This window comes from Dendrobates tinctorius, unplaced genomic scaffold (assembly GCF_039654945.1).
Source record: "Dendrobates tinctorius isolate UK_male_01 unplaced genomic scaffold, ASM3965494v1 ptg000020l, whole genome shotgun sequence".
NCBI classification, from domain to species: Eukaryota; Metazoa; Chordata; class Amphibia; order Anura; family Dendrobatidae; genus Dendrobates; species Dendrobates tinctorius.
In genome coordinates, this window is record NW_027361688.1 from 12946858 (window position 1) to 12969798 (window position 22941).

Consider the following 22941-nt stretch of genomic DNA (forward strand, 5'->3'; position numbering starts at 1 on the left):
TTTTCAATTTTAGAATTAATAAAGAAAAGATATAGTGCTTTCAGAAATCAAAAAGGTGAAATAAGAAAGAAATATACACACATGGCCCAACAGTACTAGACTAAAAAGGAGAAATCCAAAAGCTGATTTAGATCAGTGATACATTTTCTGCGGCAAGGACAATGTCGAAATTAGGACAGATCTACAATTCTCGTTATTTCTTCTGGGTGTGACACTGAGTGTCTATGGATGAGATCTTTTAAAGGGTCCCATCCAGACCCCTCATCCTGGTCAGGTGAAAGGAGGATGGCTAATGCGGCACACACAGTCAAGTTCAGTGCGCATGTGCAAACACACTGGTAAGCATTCGCTCTAGGAGTGAGCGCTGGCTATCACAAACTAGGGCCGTCCTCGAGATGTTAGTTGAGGGGGTGTAACTGTGCATCCTGCTCATGGTCACGTCATGGGTGCACCGTAGCTCCTCCGTTACCTATGGATTAAAAGTTCTTTTCACAATCACTGGTCCAGTATTATGCATAGTGCTTGTATAATTTTTATAAGGGAAAAGTCCCCTATATCATGGTATGGTTAGTCTGAAAGGCATTTTGTGAGTGACAGACTTCCTTTAAGATTGTTCAGCAGTTTCATGCAGCGCCTTCCAAATAACCCTAACGTTATGTATTCTGTATGACAATTTTAGCCACCGCTATTGTATTAAAGGGAATCCGTCATCAGGTTTTTGCCACCTAATCTGAGAGCAGTATAATGTAGGGACAGAGATGCTGATTCCACATATGTGTCACTTACTGGGCTGCTTGCTGTTGTTTTGATGAAATCACTGTCTTATCAGCAGGAGATTATCAGTAGCGGACCAGTAAATCGGCTGTAGGTAGTCCAGCCACGCCCCCATCACTGATAGGCAGCTTTCTGTGTACATGGGTAGAACACTGCCAATCAGTGGTGTGGGCGGGGTTATGCAGAGCTCAGCATTTAGAGAACTGTTAAATCTGCTGCAGAGAAAACTGTGATTTTATCAAAATGACAACACCGCAGCTCAGTAAGTGATACATCGCTGGAATCAGGCTCTCTACCCTTACATTATGCTGCAAAACATGCCTTACTTTTGTACTTCACTATATATATTTATGGTAACTTGTTCACAAAATTGTGCGATCTAAGACTTAGGTGTATAGTAGTTGTTTTTATTTATTGTATTTTTTTTAGATGCCTAGACACCAATGGAACTTTTGGTTTTGGACATATAAAAATGATTCTGCCCTAATAGTGCCAGTCTATTATCTACAATATGGCTTGGGGCGCTTATATTATAGAGATTAAGGTAATTTGATCAAGTTGTTCTGCAATCTGGTGACCTCTATCACAAACTTTGCAAGGGCAGACTGCACGCCGAACCTCCGCACGCTGCCCACAAACGTTGCCTGCTAGTGTATACGGGTGAATATGCTTTTCTTATAATTATCTTGATTATGTGGCTAAAATGGACCTGCTGGATAACTAGTGCTGAACCCCTGAGGAAGCCACCTTCCTGGCGATACGCGTAGGGATATCGCATGCCCCCTAATCCTCCTTGGCTTTTATTGCAGTGTTCTTTTCGCTCATATTTATGATTATTTCTATATTTATAGCTATATTTGATTTGGTTTATTATCTGGGACCTTTATATTTTGCATAGATTTTCTTAGCGCTTGTTGTATTTTTTATGCCAGTGGGTTTTCTATCTTATATGATGAGTTAGGGGGTATTTTTTTTGACCCCCCCCCCAATACTTATGTCGTTTTGAAAGTTGAAATACTTAGTTTTAGGCAGTTATGCTCTTTTTAAATGTTTTTGTTGTTGTTGTTTTTTTTTTTTTGCCAAATGGATTATTTGTACTGATAGTTTGAGTTAATCAGCAAGTTTTTATTATGTAATCTGACAGCATCATGATGTAGGGGCAGAGACCCTGATTCCGGCAATGTGTCCCTTTACTGGGCTGCTTGCTGTAGTTTTGATAACATCCATGATTTCACTGCTGTGGATGTAGCAGTCTTCAGAATACTGAGCCCAGTATAACCCCGCCCACACCACCGATTGGCCGCTTCCTGTGTACACTGTGAACAAGCTGCCAATCAGTGGGGGGGGCGTGGTTGGACTAGGTGGTACAAAATACCTAGTCCTGCAGTGATAATCTGCTGATAAAACACTGATTGTATTGAAACTAACTTGACTAAGTGACACATCCCTGGAATCAGGTGGAATCAGGCTCTCTGCCCCTACGCTATGCTGCTGTTAAATAGCCAAAACCCACAGACAGATTCCCTTTTTTCTGCCATTAATGCAGGAAAAGCACCGACTATTATCTCACGTACATGGTTCTTATCGAGTTCAAGTTCAGCAAAAACAAGTTTAATGTTGGACTTTAGTCTCCCTCTATTCGTTCCCTAACATCTGATCCTGGCCTCCCCGCTATACAGTCTGCAGAGGCGTATCGGCGAGGTAATAACGAGCACCTCGCCCACGGGTCCCGCGGATAGGGGCCACATAGAGAGACATTATTACTGGATGGGGAACATTGTTAGTAGATGGGGGGCCACAATATTAAAGATATACTGATTGAAGTTTAGGTTGTGAGCCCCGATGGGGACAGAGATGATGAAGTCTGTAAAGTGCTGCGGAATATGATGGCGCTATATAAGCAAGAAAAAAAATAAGAGAAGGACATTATGACTGTATGGGGGGCACAAAGAGGAATTTTACAATTGTACGGGGGCCACAAAAGGGAACCTAAATTAATAATGTATGGGGGCCACAAGGGAGGACACTTATACAGGGAGAAAGGCACAAATAGGGACATCACCACTGCAATATATGTCATTTTTGGGCAGAATATAACTAATAATTCCGCCATATAGTGCAGAAGCTGTGTACCGCACACCGTACAGCGCGACGCGGATGATTGGACGCACCCTGGTTATGCAACTGCTTAGCGAGAAGTTATATAAGACGAGTTCTACTGCGCCACCTGGTGGCCACAAAATGTAAAACACAGGGATGGACATTTCATAATCAAGTCAATGAAGGAATTGCCATCTATGCCATTTCCTATACACACTCCTGTTCACAAGTCTTTAGTTCATGAATTCATGTTTTTATTTTTGATGTTCAGGATTGTTGTCAACCATGATGCCCCCCTGGCTTCCAGCTGTTGGGTTCACCATCCTCCCATCAGTAGGGAGCGCCATTGGACAGATTGGAACAGGCGAGCAAATGAACACCTGGTTTGTGACACTGCGGAAACCAAGATGGGCCCCTCCAAACTGGGTGTTCCCACCGGTATGGGCAACATTAAATACGTCAGTGGGGTGAGTGCGTTGTGAAACTGGAGTGGGATCCACAAATATACGAACAAAGACTTAAAGGGACACTGTGTGATTGTACAGGAGGAGGAGGAGGTGAGCTGTGACATCACCTACTGTGAATGGTGGATCCTATGTTATCTACTGTATATAGAGGGGTTATCAGTCATTGTATAGGAGGAGGAGGTGAGCTGTGATATCACCTGTTGTGAATAGTGGATCCTATGTTATCTACTGTATATAGAGGTGTTATCAGTCATTGTATAGGAGGAGGAGGAGGAGGTGAGCTGTGACATCACCTATTGTGAATGGTGGATCCTGTGTTGTCTACTGTATATAGAGGTGTTATCAGTCATTGTACAGGAGGAGGAGGAGGAGGTGAGCTGTGACATCACCTATTGTGAATGGTGAATCCTGTGTTATCTACTGTATATAGAGGTGTTATCAGTCATTGTACAGGAGGAGGAGGTGAGCTGTGACATCACCTATTGTGAATGGTGAATCCTGTGTTATCTACTGTATATAGAGGTGTTATCAGTCATTGTATAGGAGGAGGAGGAGGTGAGCTGTGATATCACCTGTTGTGAATAGTGGATCCTGTGTTATCTACTGTATATAGAGGGGTTATTAGTCATTGAACAGGAGGAGGAGGTGAGCTGTGACATCACCTATTGTGAATGGTGGATCCTGTGTTGGCTACTGTATATAGAGGTGTTATCAGTCATTGTACAGGAGGAGGAGGAGGTGAGCTGTGACATCACCTATTGTGAATGGTGAATCCTGTGTTATCTACTGTATATAGAGGTGTTATCAGTCATTGTATAGGAGGAGGAGGAGGAGGTGAGCTGTGACATCACCTATTGTGAATGGTGGATCCTGTGTTATCTACTGTATATAGAGGGGTTATCAGTCATTGTACAGGAGGAGGTGAGCTGTGACATCACCTATTGTGATTTGGTGGATCCTATGTTATCTACTGTATATAGAGGTGTTATCAGTCATTGTATAGGAGGAGGTGAGCTGTGACATCACCTACTGTGAATGGTGGATCCTGTGTTATCTACTGCATATAGAGGTGTTATCAGTCATTGTATAGGAGGAGGAGGTGAGCTGTGACATCACCTATTGTGAATGGTGAATCCTGTGTTATATACTGTATACTGAGGTATTATCAGTCATTGTACAGGAGGAGGAGGTGAGCTGTGACATCACCTATTGTGAATGTTGGATCCTATGTTATCTACTGTATATAGAGGTGTTATCAGTCATTGCACAGGAGGGGGAGGAGGTGAGCTGTGACATCACCTATTGTGAATGGTGGATCCTGTGTTATCTACTGTATATAGAGGTGTTATCAGTCATTGTACAGGAGGGGGAGGAGGTGAGCTGTGACATCACCTATTGTGAATGGTGGATCCTGTGCTATCTACTGTATATAGAGGTGTTATCAGTCATTGTACAGGAGGGGGAGGAGGTGAGCTGTGACATCACCTATTGTGCTTTATATACTCTATATATAGTTGTAGTCAAAAGTTTTGAGACTGACACAAATTTAGGTTTTTACACTTTGCTGCTTCAGTGTTTTTAGATCTTTAGTCGGATGTTTCTACAGTTACTGGGGTACAATTATAAACATTTCAGGCTTTTTTTAAACTTTTATTCACAAATACATTAACGTTTATGGAAAAACTCAATAGTTACATCGTCAACCATTTTTTTTTCAGAGTTCGGCTCTTTGCCCCGGCAGCTGGGTATCGGCTTCTGGGGCAAATCCTGACTGATGACCGCCCGTTCTTGTCTCATCAGTGCTTGGAGGTTTTAACAATTTGTGTTACTTTGTCGTTTTTTGAGAATCAACCACAAGTTCTCTATGGGATTGAGATCTGGGCAGCCTTCTGGTCGTTTTAATGAAAGACTACACTACACACAGTGTTTAAAGCTTTATTATACTCCTAATCCCATATCGAAGCCATCGTTCTCCTGTAAAAAATTATAAAACAATAAACCAACAATATACATACGTGTCCGGCGATCAGTCACGTCCCACGGCGTAATCCATCTCAGGGGTTAATCAGTTTACAGCCGGAGCGCTGCTGATGCGACCGCTCCAACTGTAAACTACAGGGGAATGAAGGTGAAGCAGCGCGCACAGGCTCAGTGACGTCACCGCTAGTTACAGAGCATGCACCGGCTGCTTCTATTCATTCCCCAGTAGTTTACAGTCGGAGCGGTTGCATTAGCAGCGCTGCGGCTGTAAACTGATTAACCCCCGACATGGATTTACACCGTGGGACGTGACTGAGCGCCGGACAGGTATGGATATTGTTGGTTTATTATTTTATAATTTTTTACAGGAGAACGATGGCTTCGATATGGAATTAGGAGTATAATAAAGCTTTAAATACTGTGTGTAGTGTAGTCTTTCATTAAAATACTTCGTTCTTATTGTGTGTATGTATTCATTTAACCCGTGAATAATTCTAGACTTAGTAATGGAGAGGTGTCTTATTGACACCTCTCCATTACTAATCTGGGCTTATACAATAGAAAGGTGACATTAACCCCTTATTAACCCCACTTGCCACCGCTACAGGGCAAGTGGGAAGAACCCTATAAAGCCCCCCAGAATAGGCGCATCTAATAGATGCACCTTTTCTGGGAAGCTGTGGGCTGCTGTTTTTAGGCTGTGGGGAGCCAAGATCAATGAGAATAGCAGCCCCCAGTTGTGATTTTTGCTGGGTTGGTTCACAAACAGAAGGGGACCCCACGTTGGGTTTTCATTCATTCTTTCTCTCCTGCTCGCTGTTGCCGGCAGAGCAGGAGAGAAGAATGACAGCCGCGTTCAGCACCAGCCGCCGGGGAACAGCGCTTAATGTAGCGCTTCTTCCCCAGCGGCCGTCCGTGTGGTCCTGATGCGGCACACGGTTGCCACACGGATGTACCACGTATCCACATGGACAGCTCCGGTACCGTTTTTTCCGGTACCGGAATTATCTGGACTTGTGAGACTGCCCTTACAACCTCCAGGCTGCTCTAATAATTCAGTCACTATGACAGAGTGATATCAGCTGCCTTGTCCTTGTTAACCCTTTCTTCTGTGCTAATGAGAAAATCACTGAAATGGTGTCAGCAGGTCATTTTGTGGCGAGGAACGTTAATAAATAGAAAAAAGTGGAAAACCCTTTTAAGGCCTACAAAACAAATCAGACAATATAAATTTTCTGCCCGTATTATTTTTTTTAAGACCGAAGGCTTTTTATAAATTTTTCTCTTTTAATATTCTACTTGTATTGATTAATTTTTATCTTTTTCAGATACAGCTCTTATTTGATTTGGAAAGAGTTGGGAGGATTTACTAAAGACGCCGTAGTGCCTCTTGGGGTATATTCCACGTACCTAGCGTTGACCTGGTCATGGAGTCAAGTTTTTTTTGGTGCCCATAAAATTAAGCTGGTAATTCTCTAAATTAATGTCTGAAATTCAGAGCACAGTTGGCGTCCAGTCACTAGGACAGACCCTTTCAGTAAGAACAGGAATTACACGACTCAACGATCACATGGTGCTATGATATACAGGAATCCGGACACGCAGAGCATCACAGCTATGATAGAAAGGAGTCAGGGCGCACACAGCATCACAGCTATGATAGTAAGGAGTCATTACACGCAGAGCATTGCAGGTGTAATAGAAAGGAGCCAGCACATGCAAAGCATCGCAGCTATGATAGAAAGGAGTCAGGACACGCAGAGCATCACAGCTATGATAGAAAGGAGTCAGGGCGCACACAGCATCGCAGCTATGATAGAAAGGAGTCAGGACACAGAGCATCACAGCTATGATAGAAAGGAGTCAGAACACACAGTGCACCACAGCTATGATAGAAAGGATTCAGGATACCCAGGGAATCACAGCGATGAGAGAAAAGAGTCAGGACACCTAGGACATCACAGTTATGGGAGAAAGGAGTCAGGACACGCTGAGCATCGCAGCTATGATAGAAAGCAGTCAGGTTCTACTTGCTGGAGCGTATTCATGTTTTTTGGTAATTATATCATACATATGTCTGTGTCATGCAGGATCAGGTTTATGTACCACTTGTTATAAGCACGGGACCTTGGATGATGTGTTCTTGTCATTGCAGTTTTTAATAGTGTTTTATTATGCATGTGTCTTTTTGTGGTCTGTTATTTGAATAAAATTATTGTTATATATTTTTCTCATATCAAGGTGTGTGCTATTCTTATACATTGGTCTTTCCCCTTGTTTTTGTTCATGCTATTTGCACAATGCATTACACAGCACCCTATTAGCTAATATTACCTTATTGGTAGTGCACATATTACATTTACTGTTTAGAAAGGAGTCAGGACACGCTGAGCATCACAGCTATGATAGAAAAAAGTCAGGACACGCTGAGCATCACAGCTATGATAGAAAAGAGTCAGGACACGCAGAGCATTGCAGCTATGATAGAAAGGAGTCAGGACACGCTGAGCATCACAGCTATGATAGAAAGGAGTCAGGACACGCAGAGCATCACAGCTATCAGAAAGGAGTCAGGACACGCAGAGCATTGCAGCTATGATAGAAAGGAGTCAGGACACGCTGAGCATCACAGCTATGATAGAAAGGAGTCAGGACACACAGAGCATTGCAGCTATGATAGAAAGGAGTCAGGACACGCTGAGCATCACAGCTATGATAGAAAGGAGTCAGGACACGCTGAGCATCGCAGCTATGATAGAAAGGAGTCAGGACACGCTGAGCATCGCAGCTATGATAGAAAGGAGTCAGGACACGCTGAGCATCACAGCTATGATAGAAAGGAGTCAGGACACGCTGAGCATCGCAGCTATGATAGAAAGGAGTCAGGACACGCAGAGCATTGCAGCTATGATAGAAAGGAGTCAGGACACGCTGAGCATTGCAGCTATGATAGAAAGGAGTCAGGACACGCTGAGCATCACAGCTACGATAGAAAGGAGTCAGGACACGCTGAGCATCACAGCTATCATAGAAAAGAGTCAGGACACGCAGAGCATTGCAGCATGCTGTGTATCTACAGACTGTTCTTAATGCATTGTGAAGCTTTAGGTGAAATTTATAGTTTGTCCCACATATGAGTACAAGTCCCAAACACTTTCAAATTGCTGGTTGTAATGTCAGGATTTCCTCAATAGTTTGTGTATGCCATTTTGCGCATCTATAATTTTACTGGTTTTTTTCTACAGGCATTTTTCCAATCTGTTCTTACGACCGGAATCGCAGCTGCTACAGTTGTCATCTGGTGCCCCATTAACAGAACGGCCGCCTACCTGATGGCCCCCACTGTTCCTTGGATGATAATAGAAACTGTCTGGAGCTATCGGTATTGGAAGGACAACCTAGACAAGACAAAATAGAAGTGAGGATCAGCGTTCCGCCACAACTTTACTGATAAATGAATCTTGTTGAGTTGCAATGCTCCAGCACAGCTGTTAAGAGTGTACGGAGCTGTAACGTTCCAGGTCTGTACAATGTGTAGCAAACAGCTGATTACCAGAAGGAACCACCGAACAATCAGCCTCCCACCGATCTGATATTGGTGACCTAACTTAAGGATTGGCCATTAATAAAGAAGTCCTGATAACCCCTTTAATGCCTTGAACCCAAATCATGTACCGAAAGCATACACTTTATATCTCCTTTTGCATTAATAAAGAATCGCAAAGAATAAAACTTCAGTCTTGTTATCGGGGACGTGAGCAGCGCTGGACATCCTCTTCAATGTCTCACGTCTATGGCAAGCATAGAAGCCGGCCATCTTTCTCTACCCTTAACACCTGTCTATATTACAGCCGGAGGCCGTGAAACGCGTTTCAGAACACTGATAGATGGCCGGCTCCTCTGATGTGAGCCAACCGCCTCGTAGATACCCTAGCGTAAACCTCAAATCAGGAGCCTTGGCGGTCAGCCTGGATATAAGCAGAAGTAAGCCCCCGTCTCGCTTCTGGCTTAATCGCAGCGAAAACAAATGGGTCAGGTGACTACAATCAAACTGTCCATCCCTTTTCTAGTCGATAGGCGAGTCTTTGGGCGCTCACACCTTACAGTGTCGGAGAAAAGCCCGATACAAGTGGGTTCAGGTCACTTATAATGTCATGTTTATGAGGGCCTTTAAAATCAGCGCAGAGGCTGCTGTAAGCACAGGGAGCAATAAGTCTATTTAGGCTCTCACACCTTATGATGTAGGAGAATAGCCCGATATAAGTAGGTTCAGTTACTTATAATATGTTTATGAAGACCTTTAAAATCGGCGCAGAGGCTACTGTAAGCACAGGGAGCAAGACGTCTATTTAGGCCCTCACACCATACGATGTCGGAGAAGGGACAAGTGGATTCAGCCACTTATAATATGTTTACAATGGCCTTTAAAATCAGCGCAGAGGCTGCTGTAAGCACAGGGAGCCATAAGTCCCATGGGCTCAGTGGATAGCACTGCAGTCTTGCAGCGCTGGAGTCCTGGGTTCAAATCCCACCAAGGACAACATCTGCAAGGAGTTTGTATGTTCTCCCCGTGTTTGCGTGGGTTTCCTCCCACATTCCAAAGACATACTTCTAGGGAATTTAGATTGTGAGCCCCATCGGGGACAGCGATGATAATGTGTGCAATCTGTAAAGCGCTGCAGAATAAAGATTATTATTATAAGTCTATTCCATAGACATTTCTGCGAAAACTAGGTGACCATCTGCCCGCCATTACAGCACTATAAGTGAGAGGACTGCCTACCTGGATTTCTAAATGGCAAGCCTACCCATCTGTCTCTATCGAAGCCAAAGCAGAAATCACAGCTACTCGGTATATCCTACACAGAAATACCCTGACGAATGAGGAAGACTCGACGATACGTAGTGTAAGGGTATGTGCACACGTATGCAGAAAATTCCTGACAGAAAACCGGACTCCTTCCCAGAAAACGTGCGTTTTTTATGCATTTTTTTCCGGAGCGTCTCCAGTCTCATAGAAAATAGTTAGAAATGCGGATTTTTCCGCGAAATTAATGAGCATGCTGCGTTTTCAATATGCACAAAAAGTGCAGAATTCATTAAAATGAATGGGATGCTTCTTGTAAGCGTTTTTGCCCTAAGAAACAACAAACCACCAATGAGTGAAATAGACGTGACCTTTATTTTTCTGGAACATAAAAAAAGTAACAAGCATGTGTAAATCTGAGAAGTGGAGTGCGGTAGATTGCTTACACCACGAGTATTCTGCGTTCTGAACCCATGGACATGCCACCGAGAACTCTCCGGGTTAATACAACTGCCCGGTGCTAAATAACAGCTGAAAAATATGCAACGTATCAAAGGGTAGCGAGAAAACAGTAGAAATGTCAGCAAAGACCTCATCTCACATAGATATTTTATTTTAGCAACGTCTCCTCGTTTTCGGTAAAGCCTAAAGTGATGGCAGATGAAAAAAAAAAATGAACCTTAACATGAGATTAGAAAAAAATGCCAATTTCTTGCAGAAAAACAATGCCACTCTTGTCTAATGTTGTGTTAAAAGGGTATTTCAATCTCCGAGATCCTATCCCAATATTTAGTAGCTGTAACAATAGCAAATACCTCCAAATAGAAATGTAGCATAGTTCTCCTGATTAGCTATGTCACTTACCTCATGTGCAGGGCATTGCAGTAGCTTAGGGATCCATGGTTATAGTGAGTTTGTTGTTAACGGTCATAACCATGGATACGTGAGCTACTGCAATGCCCTGCACATGGGATAAGCGACATAGCTAATCAGGAGAACTATACCGCATTTCTAATTGGAAGTATTTACTAATATTATTATGATACCTACTACATACTGGGATAGGATCTTGGAGATGAGAATACCTCTAAGTATTGCAGCATGCAAGAGAATGGAGCTCACCCGCAATACCAGACCCGGCCCATAGGCAGGAGTGGCGCCGTTCCAAGAAATAAAGCAGAACATTTATCTGATCCTGGACAACCCCTTCAAAAGCAGCAATATCAGATTCTTCTGAGCCATGTAGTGGTCTACATCGCTGTGCCTTCTAGATGGCTGTTGTTGGTTGTATCAAGTCCAGGAAGATTAATTTCCCAGCAGAATTAAAGGATGGCGGTCATGTGGCAATTGTCAGTTTCATCCAAGAACAGAGTGCTGAAGACGTCATTGAAAAAAGTCGGATGGTACTTGCAAGCCCTGGCGCAATCGGGGTTAAAGTTGACTTCTAGAATTTGGGGACGCATGATCCGTTTACCTGGAAGGAGAGAGGAAAAAAAAAAAAAAAAAAGAAGGGGGTTTGAGATCAATCTGAGCTCAAATTGAGAAGAACAGTAGTCGTCTTTTCAGTTCATCCATTATATTTCAGTTTTTATAGCTATTTTCTGCTTGGCGTACACAGCTCTCAGGTAGAACTGTGTGTCTCCATGGTTGCAGACTACAAACAAATCCAGCGTAGTCAGGTGCTTCTAATTGATCTCCATTATTTTTCTTCCCCCCCAGCCCTTTGGTTAGCATATGGGCTTGATAAATTGGACATTTACAGACATGACCATTTTTTTTTATTTTTTTTTATATATTATTTCTTTAAAAAATCACCCTTTTCCTAATTCAAACATTATCCATATAGATTTTTATTATTTAAATTATAAAAACTTTAGATTTATTAATATATTTTTCCATTTTATATATATCTAAGTATTTTCCTAGTGTCTCACATTTTTTAATATATATATATATATATATATATATATATATATATATATATATATATATATATATATATATATATATATTCTAAATGATAATTATAATATTTTTCTAATCATTATTTATTTTTATTTTTTTAAACAACTTTTGTTAGACTTAAAACCAAAAAAATGGTACAAAAGTTGTTAAAGACTTAATTTTCTAGCTTTAGAACAGCACCAAATTTATTGGGGAGGAGTTTATCTTAAGAATTTGGCGCATTTTACTCCACCAGACAACTAGTATAAAGATATTAATAACTTACCCCATCATTGTTCCTTCCCCCGCTTCGCCATACATCAAATCTGGGCAAACTGCGCCCCGCGGGCCACATCCGGCCCTCTGGATGTTCCAGTCTGGCCAGCAGACCGTGACATCTGAAAACGCTGGCCCATGGGCTGCACCCTGCGGCCGCCCTCCGTGCATGCATCCGGGTTTCAACGCCATCTACATCCTCAGGATTCAAATGGCGGTGAAACCCGGCAGTGAATATAGTGGTGGAAGAGGAAAGTTATGTGAGGGGTTCATACTGTATATAGGGGAGTTGTGTGGGGTTCATACTGTATATAGTGGAGCTGCGTGGGGTTCATACTGTATATAGGGGAGCTATTTGGGGTTCATACTGTATATAAGGAGGTTTGGTGTGGGCTTATACTATATAAAGGGGAGCTGTGTGCAGGATCATACTGTATATAGGGGAGCTGTGTGCAGGATCATACTGTATATAGGGGAGCTGTGTGGGGTTCATACTGTATATAGGGGAGCTGTGTGGGGTTCATACTGTATATAGTGGAGCTGTGTGGGGTTCATACTGTATATAGTGGAGCTGCGTGGGGTTCATACTGTATATAGGGGAGCTATTTGGGGTTCATACTGTATATAAGGAGGTTTGGTGTGGGCTTATACTATATAAAGGGGAGCTGTGTGCAGGATCATACTGTATATAGGGGAGCTGTGTGCAGGATCATACTGTATATAGGGGAGCTGTGTGGGGTTCATACTGTATATAGGGGAGCTGTGTGGGGTTCATACTGTATATAGGGGAGCTGTGTGGGGTTCATACTGTATATAAGGAGGTTTGGTGTGGGCTTATACTGTATAGGGAAGCTGTGTGGGGTTCATACTGTATATAGGGGAGCTGTGTGGGGTTCATACTCTATATAGGGGAGTTGTGTGCAGGATAATACTGTATATGGGGAGCTGTGTGGGGTTCATACTGTATATAGGGGAGCTGTGTGGGGTTCATACTGTATATAGGGGAGCTGTGTGGGGTTCATACTGTATATAGGGGAGCTGTGTGGGGTTCATACTGTATATAGGGGAGCTGTGTGGGGTTCATACTGTATATAGGGGAGCTGTGTGGGGTTCATACTGTATATAAGGAGGTTTGGTGTGGGCTTATACTGTATAGGGAAGCTGTGTGGGGTTCATACTGTATATAGGGGAGCTGTGTGGGGTTCATACTCTATATAGGGGAGTTGTGTGCAGGATAATACTGTATATGGGGAGCTGTGTGGGGTTCATACTGTATATAGGGGAGCTGTGTGGGGTTCATACTGTATATAGGGGAGCTGTGTGGGGTTCATACTGTATATAAGGAGGTTTGGTGTGGGCTTATACTGTATAGGGAAGCTGTGTGGGGTTCATACTGTATATAGGGGAGCTGTGTGGGGTTCATACTCTATATAGGGGAGTTGTGTGCAGGATAATACTGTATATGGGGAGCTGTGTGGGGTTCATACTGTATATAGGGGAGCTGTGTGCAGGATCAAACTGTATAGAGGATGTTGGTCAGCATACTTAATTCTGCTGAATATCGAGTGATAATATTCACATATTAATTATAATTGTAATATTGGGCAGAATTAACATCAGCCTATTGGTTCGGCCTCCACAACAGTCACGGTCTCATGTGGCCCCTCAGGAATATTAGTTGCCCACCCCTGCTATAGACAGTACTGCCCTGAGCTTGATAATTTACACAGGTACCTGTAAATTCAATGGAAGTTGCACTGAGCAGAGGAAGCCTGTAGGAGACGCACGGTCTTACCATCACTGTCTTTGTCCCACTTCAGCATCAGATCTATGGCGTAAATGGCTCGGGACGACTGGTAGTCGCAGATCCCGAGAGGGGCCGGCTTGGAGGTCGCTGCTTGAAATAGTTCTCCAAACGTCTTAAATAATTGAGCCTGAAAAGAAAAAAAAAAAGAAGTAGGAAAGGATGGACCTTATTTTACTTGACACATGAAAATACAGATATTTTGCACCAAATAACTGCTAGGTGGCGCTACACTATTAGTGTACGATTACCGCAATGCAAGCTGACTTAATCCAGCGATCAGACCAGATCAATCAAACAGCGATGTGACTGATCAACGATTATGGTAAAAAAGGTCTCTAAACAAAAAGTGAAGACTTCATCTTGTTTGTACCATGATCTCACGGATCTGAGCCTGCACCTTAGCAAGCAAATGCTTAGAACAGCAGCAACCAGAGATAGATCTAATCGCTGCTGTTTAACCATTTAAATGCCTACCAGTGGCATATACACTGGGGAAAATAAGCATTTCATCCACTGCCGATTTTGCAAGTTTACCCACCTACAAAGAATGGAGAGGTCTGTAATTTATATTGTAGGTACACTTCACCTGTGTTTATTTCATGAAATTAGTATTTGGTCACCAACCAACCAGCGAGAATTCTGGCTCTCACAGACCTGCTATTCTTTAAGAAGCCCTCATACCCTGCACTCACTACCTGGATTAATTCCACTTCTTTGACCTCATTACCGGTATAAAAGACACCTGTCCACACACAATCACATTCCAACCTCTCTACCATGGCCAAGACCAAAGAGCTGTCTAAGGACACCAGGGACAAAGGGACAAAACTGTAGACCTGCACAAGGCTGGGATGGGCTACAGGACAATAGGCAAGCAGCTTGGTGACAAGGCAACAACTGGTGGCACAATAATTGGAAAATGGAAGAAACACAAGATGACTGTCAATCTTCCTTGGTCTGGAGCCCAATGCAAGATCTCGCGGGGTAAGGATAATTCTGAGAAATGTCAAGAATCAGCCCAGAACTACATGGGAGGACCTGGTAAATGACATGAAAAGAGCTGGGACCGCAGTCTTAAACATTACCATTAATAACACGCTACTCCATCATGGATTAAAATCCTGCAGGGCACGCAAGGTCCCCCTGCTCACACCAGCACACGTCCAGGCCTGTGAAGTTCGCCAATGACCATCTGGATGATTGAGAGGAGACATTGGAGAAGGTCATGTGTTCAGATGAGACCAAACTAGAACTTTTTGGTAACAATTCCACTCGCCGTGTTTGGAGGAAGAAGACGGGTGAGTACAACCTCAAGAACACCGTCCCAACCATGAAGCATGGTGGGAGAAGCATCATACTTTGGGTGTGGTTTTCTGCAACGGGGACAAGACAACTGCACCATATTGAAAGGAGGATGGATGGGGTCATGTATCGCCAGATTTTGACCAACAACCTTCTTCCCTCAGTAAGAGCATTGAAGATGGGGCATGGTTGGGTCTTCCAGCAGGACAATGACCCGAAACACACATCCAAGACAACTAAGGAGTGACCCCGCAAGAAGCATTTCAAGGTCCTGGAGTGGCCTAGCCAGTCTCCAGATCTGGACCTAACAGAAAATCTTAGGAGGAAGCTGAAACTTAATGCTGTCCAGTAACAGCCCTGAAACCTGAAAGATCTGAAAAAGATCTGTATGGAGGAAGGAGCCAAAATCCCTGCTGCAGTGTGTGCAAACTTGGTCAAGAAGTACAGGAAACGTCTGACCTCTAATTACAAACAAAGGTTTCTGTACCAAATATTAAGATCTGCATTTCTATTGTATCAAATACTTATTTCATGCAATAAAACGCAAACTAATTATGTAAAAATCCTACAATGTGATTTTTTGGATTTTATTTTTATGTTCTGTCTCTCACAGGTGAAGTGTACCTACGATAAAAAAAAATACAGAACTCTCCATTCTTTGTAGGTGGGAAAACTTGCAAAGTCGCAGTGTATCAAATACTTATTTTCCCCACTGTAGATCCTCTTCTTTCTCACCCTGGTGACACGAACATCAGCACACCCATAGACGTTCTTAGGTCTGCTCCTGCCATCCTAGTATTTCCATTAATGCCCAGCAATAGACTGGATTTCTTGGGTGATTGTGATTTTCACTGTATACTGCAATACTGAAGTGTCGCAGTATATAATATAAGCGATCAAACAATCACCCAAGAAATCCAGTCTATTGCTGGGCATAATGGAATTAACCCCTTAACGACCGCCGATACGCCTTTTAACGGCGGCAGTTAACGGTACTTATTCCTCAGCGCCACTTTTTAACGCCGCTGAGAATTAAGTGTATAGCGCCCTCCCAGCGTCAGAAAGTCTCCGGGGTCTCGGCTACCGGGGGGGTAGCGGACACCCTGGAGAACTTGATTCGGGTTGGTTTTTACCGTCCCCAGTGTTGCGATCGGTGACCGCAAAAAAAAACAACAAAAACCCAATTTCCATTTAATTTCTCTCTCCTCTGATGTGATCTAGCACATCAGAGGAGAGAGATATAAGGTCCCCCAGTACCTGCGGTGTCCCTGGACCTTCCTATAATCCCTGGTGATGTCAGTCGGCATCTTCTTCCAGGAAGAAAATGGTAGGCGCATGCGCAATGCGCCCGCTGAGATCTGCCGGCCGGCACCAATAGAGAATTTTTCATTTTGATCACTGTGATAGACCCCATCACAGTGATAAAAAAAAAAAAAAAAAAAAAAAAAAAAGTAAATCAAACCCCCTTTATCACCTCTTTAGTTAGGGAAAAAAAATAACAAAAAATGTATTTATTTTCAAATTTCCCATTAGGGTTAGGGTTGTGTTGGGGTTAGGGTTGGAGTTAGAATTGGGGTGATACCACTGTTAAGGTACATCAAGGGGTCACCGAACGCGACATGGCGCCAGCCATTGATTCCAGCCAATTTTGCATTCAAAAAATCAACCGGTGCTCCCTCCCTTCTGGGCCCTGCCATGCGCCCAAACAGTGGCTTTCCCCCACATACGGGGTATCAGCGTACTCAGGACAAATTGCACAACAAATTTTGCCGTCCATTTTCTCCTGTTACCCTTGTGAAAATAAAAAAAAGTTTGGTTCGAAAGTAAATTTTTGTGTGGAAAAAAAAGTAAAATGTTCATTTTTTCCTTCCACATTGCTTTAGTTCTTGTGAAGCACCTGAAGGGTTAATAAACTTCTTGAATGTGGTTTTGTGCACCTTGAAGGGTGCAGTTTTTAGAATGGTGTCACTTTTGGGTATTTTCTATCATATAGACCCCCCAAACTCACTTCGAATGTGAGGTGGTCCCTAAAAAAAAAAAAAAAAAAAAAATTGTTTTGTAAATTTTGCTGGAAAAATTAGAAATCTCTGGTCAAAAAAAATCTCTGGTCTGCTTAACCCCTTCACCCCCAAGGGTGGTTTGCACGTTCATGACCGGCCAATTTTTACAATTCTGACCACTGTACCTTTATGAGGTCATAACTCTGGAACGCTTCCATGGATCCCGGTGATTCTGACATTGTTTTCTCGTGACATATTGTACTTCATGTTAGTGGTAAAATTTCATTCAAATAACTTGCGTTTATTTGTGAAAAAAACGGAAATTTGGCAAAAATTTTGAAAATTTCGCAATTTTCCAACTTTGAATTTTTATGCCCTTAAATCACAGAGATACGGCACACAAAAAACTTGATAAGTAACATTTCCCACATGTTTACTTTACATCAGCACAATTTTGGAACCAAAATTTTTTTTTGTTAGGAAGTTATAAGGGTTAAAAGTTGACCAGCGATTTCTCATTTTTACAACACCATTTTATTTTTAGGACCACATCACATTTGAAGCCACTTTGAGGGGTCTATATGATAGAAAATACCCAAAAGTGACACCATTCTAAAAACTGAACCCCTTAAGGTGCTCAAAACCACATTCAAGAAGTTTATTAACCCATTAGGTGCGTCACAGGAATTTTTTTGAATATTTAAAAAGAAATGAACATCTAACTTTTTTTCACAAAAAAAATACTTCAGGTTCAATTTTTTTATTTTACCAAGGGTAACAGGAGAAATTGGACTGCAAAAGTTATTGTGCAATTTGTCCTGAGTACGCTGATACCTGATTTGTGGGGGGGAACGACTGTTTCGGCGCATGGCAGAGCTCAGAATGGAAGGAGCGCCGTTTGACTTTTTCAATGCAAAATTGGCTGGAATTCAGATCGGACGCCATGTCACGTTTGGAGAGTCCCTGATGTACCTAAACAGTGGAAACCCCCTACAAGTGACCCCATTTTGGAAACTAGACCCCCCAAGGAACTTATCTAGATATGTGGTGAGAACTTTGAACCCACAAGGGCTTTACAGAAGTTTATAACGTACAGCGGTACAATTAAAAAATCATATTTTTTCCACAAAAATGATCTTTTCACCCCAATTTTTATTTTCCCAAGGGTAACAGGACCCTAAAAGTTATTGTGCAATTTGTCCCGAGTACGCTGATACCCCACATGTGGGGGTAAACCACTATTTGGGCGCATGGCAGAGCTCGGAAGGGAAGCAGTGCCATTTGACGTTTTTGGCTGGAATTGAGATCGGACACCATGTCGCGTTTGGAAAACCCCTGATGTACCAAAACAGTGGAAACCCCCCACAAATGACACCATTTTGGAAACTAGACCCCCTAAGGAACTTATCTAGATGTGTGGTGAGCACTTTGACCCCCCCAGTGCTTCACAGAAGTTTATAACGCCCGGGCGTGAAAATAAAAAATTCGTATTTTTTCAACAAACATGATCTTTTAGTCACCATTTTTTTATTTTCCCAAGGGTACCAGGAGAAATTGGACCCCAAAAGTTGTTGTCCAATTTGTCCTCAGTATGCTGATACCCCATATGTGGGAGAAAACTACTGTATGGGCACACGTCGGGGCTTGGAAGGGAAGTAGTGACGTTTTGGAATGCAGACTTTGATGGAATGGTCTGCGGGTGTCATGTTGCCTTTGGAGAGCCCCTAATGTACCTAAACAGTGGAAACCCCCCACAAATGACCCCATTTTGTAAACTAGACCCCCCAAGGAACTTATCTAGATGTGAGGTGAGCACTTTGAACCCCCAAGGACTTCACTGAAGTTTATAATGCCAGGGCATGAAAATAAAAAAAATCGTATTTTTTCCAGAAACATGATCAATTAGTCCCCAATTTTTTCATTTTCCCAAGGGTAACAGGAGAAATTGGACCCCCAAAAGTTGTCCAATTTGGCCTGAGTACGCTGACACCCCATATGTGGGAGAAAACTACTGTATGGACACACGTCGGGGCTCGGAAGGGAAGCAGTGACGTTTTGGAATGCAGACTTTGATGGAATGGTCTGCGGGTGTCATGTGCGTTTGGAGAGCCCCTGATGTACCTAAACTATTGAAACTCCCCACAAGTGACCCCATTTTGGACACTAGACCCCCCACGGAACTTATCTAGATGTGTGGTGAGCACTTTGAACCCCCAAGTGCTTCACAGAAGTTTATAACACTCGGACGTGAAAATAAAAAAATCATTTTTTTCCACAAAAATGATATTTTTGCCCCCAATTTTTTATTTTCCTAAGGGTAACAGGAGAAATTGGACCCCAAAAATTGTTTTGCAATTTGTCCTGAGTAGGCTGATACCCTACATGTGGGGGTAAAACACTGTTTGGGCGCATGGCAGAGCTTGGAAGGGAAGGAGCACCATTTGACTTTTTCAACTCAGAATTGGCTGGAATTGAGATCAGACGCCATGTTGCATTTGGAGAGCCCCTGATGTGCCCAAACAGTGGAAACCCCCAATTCTAACTCCAACCCGAACCCCAACATGCCCCTAACCCTAATCTCAGCCCTAACCCTAGCCCTAGCCCTAACCCTACCCCTAACCCTAACCCTACCCCTAACCCTACCCCTAACCCTAAGGCTGTGTGCACACGCTGCGGATTTTGCTGCGGTTCCGCAGCAGTTTTGGCCGCTGCGGACCAGCAGCAGTTTCTGCTGCGGTGTACAGTACCATGATTCCCTATGGGAATCAAAAACCGCAGTGCAGACGGTGCGGAATTTTCCGCGTGGATTATCTGCGGTTTTCAATCCGCAGAAAGAATTGACATGTCAATTCTTTCTGCGGATTCTCCTGCGGTTTGCCATCTCCTCTATTGAGGAGATGAAAAACCGCAGGACAAAACCGCAGAGCAATCCGCAGGTAAAACCGCAGGTCTTTTGACCTGCCGTTTCACCTGCGGATTTTACAAAATCCGCGCGGATGAATCCGCACCTAATCCGCAGCGTGTGCACACAGCCTTACCCTAACGGGAAAATGGAGATAAATACTTTTTTTTTAGTTTTATTATTTTTCCCTAACTAAGGGGGTGATAACGGGGGGTTTGATTTACTATTTATGGCGGTTTTTATGTTTGGCGGCTGTCGCACGCTAAAAGACGCTTTTTATTGTAAAATAGTTTTTGCATCACCACATACTGAGAGCTATAATTTTTCCGTATTTTGACCCACTGAATCATGTGAGGTCTTATTTTTTGCGGGACGAGTTGACGTTTTTATTGGTACCATTTTCAGGCACGTGACATTTTTTGATCGCTTTTTATTCCTATTTTTGGGACGCAGAATGAACAAAAACCAGCGTTTCATGAATTTCTTTTGGGGGGGTGCGTTTACACCGTTCCGCGTGCGGTAAAATTGATAAAGCGGTTTTATTCTTCGGGTCAGTACGGTTACAGCGATACCTCATTTAGGTCTTTTTTTATGTTTTTGTCGGTTTTATGCAATGAAAACTATTTTATATAAAAAATAATTATTTTTGCATCGCTTTATTCTGCGAGCTATAACTTTTTTATTTTTTCGCTGATGATGCTGTGTGGCGGCTCGTTTTTTGCAGGACAAGATGACGTTTTCAGCGGTACCATGGATATTTATATGCGTCATTTTGATCGCGCGTTATTACACTTTTTGTTTGGCGGTATGATAATAAATCATTATTTTTTGCTTCGTTTTTTATTTTTATTTTTTAAGGGGTTTGCTAAAAGGGTTAACTAATGGGACAGTTTTATAGGGCGGGTCATTACGGACGCGGCGATATTTAATATGTGTACTTTTATTGTTTTTTTTTTATTTCCAAAAAATGGATTTATTGAGGGAATATTTTTTTTTTTTTTCTAATTTATTTGGCGATTTTTTTAATTTATTTTTACATTTTTTTTTAATTTTTTTTTTACTTTATTACATAGTCCCAGGTGGGACATCACTGTCCTGTGACAGATCGCTGATCTGTCACATCACAGATCACTGTGACAGATCAGCAATCTGTCACAGGCATTGAAGAAGACTTCCTCTTGCCTGCGCTTTGCAGGCACTGAGGAAGCCAGCTTCCTCAGGTCCCCGAAGACCCCCGTCGCCATCTTGGATCCGGGGGCCTGGAGGATAGGAGCCCCCCGCAGCAGCGCTGCACATTGCGCTGCCGTGGGGGGCTCAGGGAAGCACGGAGGGAGCCCCTCCCTGCCGATGCTTCCCTTTAACTCCCGGTACACCGCGATCATGTTTGATCGCGGTGTGCAAGGGGTTAACGTGTCCGGGGCGGTCCGTGACCGCCCCTGACACATAGTGCCGGGTGTCAGCTGTGATAATCATCTGACACCCGGCCGCGATCAGCGGCGCTCACCACGTGGGCGCCGCTGATCGCGGTAGACGTACTATCCCGTCCACGGTCATACGGGCCCGGGTACCGTGGACGGGATAGTACGTCGGATGTCAGGAAGGGGTTAAAAAGGGATCATGTCTGTTGTGAACTGAGGAAATCACATTTATTGAGAACTCGGCCTAAAACGAGAAATGACTACGGCCCCATACCCTGTTGCCTATATCAACCAAACACAGCGCAGCTTTCATTTCTCTACACGCTATAGAAAAATGGAAGCTGCGCTGTGATTGGTTGCTATGGTTAACACAGAGTTGGTAAGTTAGGTCCACTGTTAAGTAGGCCCATGTCAACGAGGTATGAACAGGTTAACAGGTGCGGCTATTAGAAGCACATGATGGCTGAATAATTCCGTCATCATCTGCCGGGGAAGATGCAGGCTCAGCTTGTGAGCTCGCAATCCGCACCCGATGACGTAACTGTGCATCATTTATGGCGAAGGGGGTTAAAAGGGACGTGCGTCATCAGAAAAACCATCGCTTACCTCAATAGTCTTCCAGGGATACTCCGGATACTGCTTCTCGAACATGGTGATAAACTCATCACAGTGAATCTACGGCACAAAAGATGAAGAAACAGAGGATGTAACTTGGGATTTTAGAGGGTCTCGGCTTACAAAAAAAATCCCTTTTTGTACTCCTATGACAGCGATCAAGCTGGCAGCTAGTGTTCATTTTGCCTGCAGCGCCCCCAGAGGATAAATGAAGTATTACACAATAACCTTATGGTTTTAAGATCTCTGTTCTCCGTCACTGGATGGAAATTTTGCTAAATAGTTCACGTCTGGTGACACTGATCAATGAAGGAGCAGCAGTTCTTAACATAAGGGAGGGGGATGTTACATGCTGGAACTTGTAGTTCCCCCCCTCTGTGGCCACGTATAGTAATGTCACCTGCTTCAGCTGCACATTGGAAGCGTAGTTCATAACCGTGAAGTGCTTCTCGTAGTCATCCAGGTCATCCAGTGAGAACGGCCTGTCAGGGGGAAAAAAAAAAAAGTCTGTTAGATTGTGTCACGTGAATATTACCCTAAACGGTCATC

At 43.2% G+C, this 22941-nt stretch overlaps 2 protein-coding genes across 3 annotated transcripts in view; one reads left to right on the forward strand and one right to left on the reverse strand.

The window, feature by feature from the left end:
• Window positions 1–1327: 1327 nt before the first annotated feature.
• Window positions 1328–9053, forward strand: LOC141083442 (translocator protein-like). The gene is made up of 4 exons (XM_073567712.1): window positions 1328–1434; window positions 3146–3341; window positions 6650–6788; window positions 8567–9053. The coding sequence occupies exons 2-4, from the start codon at window positions 3160–3162 to the stop codon at window positions 8735–8737; spliced, it is 492 nt and encodes a 163-aa protein (XP_073423813.1). The 5' UTR covers window positions 1328–1434; window positions 3146–3159; the 3' UTR covers window positions 8738–9053.
• A 1431-nt stretch (window positions 9054–10484) lies between these two features.
• Window positions 10485–22941, reverse strand: part of TTLL12 (tubulin tyrosine ligase like 12) — a 28989-nt gene continuing 16532 nt past the window's right edge. For both annotated transcript variants that reach the window (XM_073567710.1, XM_073567711.1), the window contains 4 exons: window positions 22793–22874; window positions 22384–22452; window positions 14144–14282; window positions 10485–11602 (listed from right to left, as the gene is read on the reverse strand). In XM_073567710.1, the coding sequence (XP_073423811.1) occupies window positions 11451–11602; window positions 14144–14282; window positions 22384–22452; window positions 22793–22874 (442 nt within the window). In that variant the 3' untranslated portion in view covers window positions 10485–11450. The remainder of the gene's footprint in view (window positions 11603–14143; window positions 14283–22383; window positions 22453–22792; window positions 22875–22941) is intronic.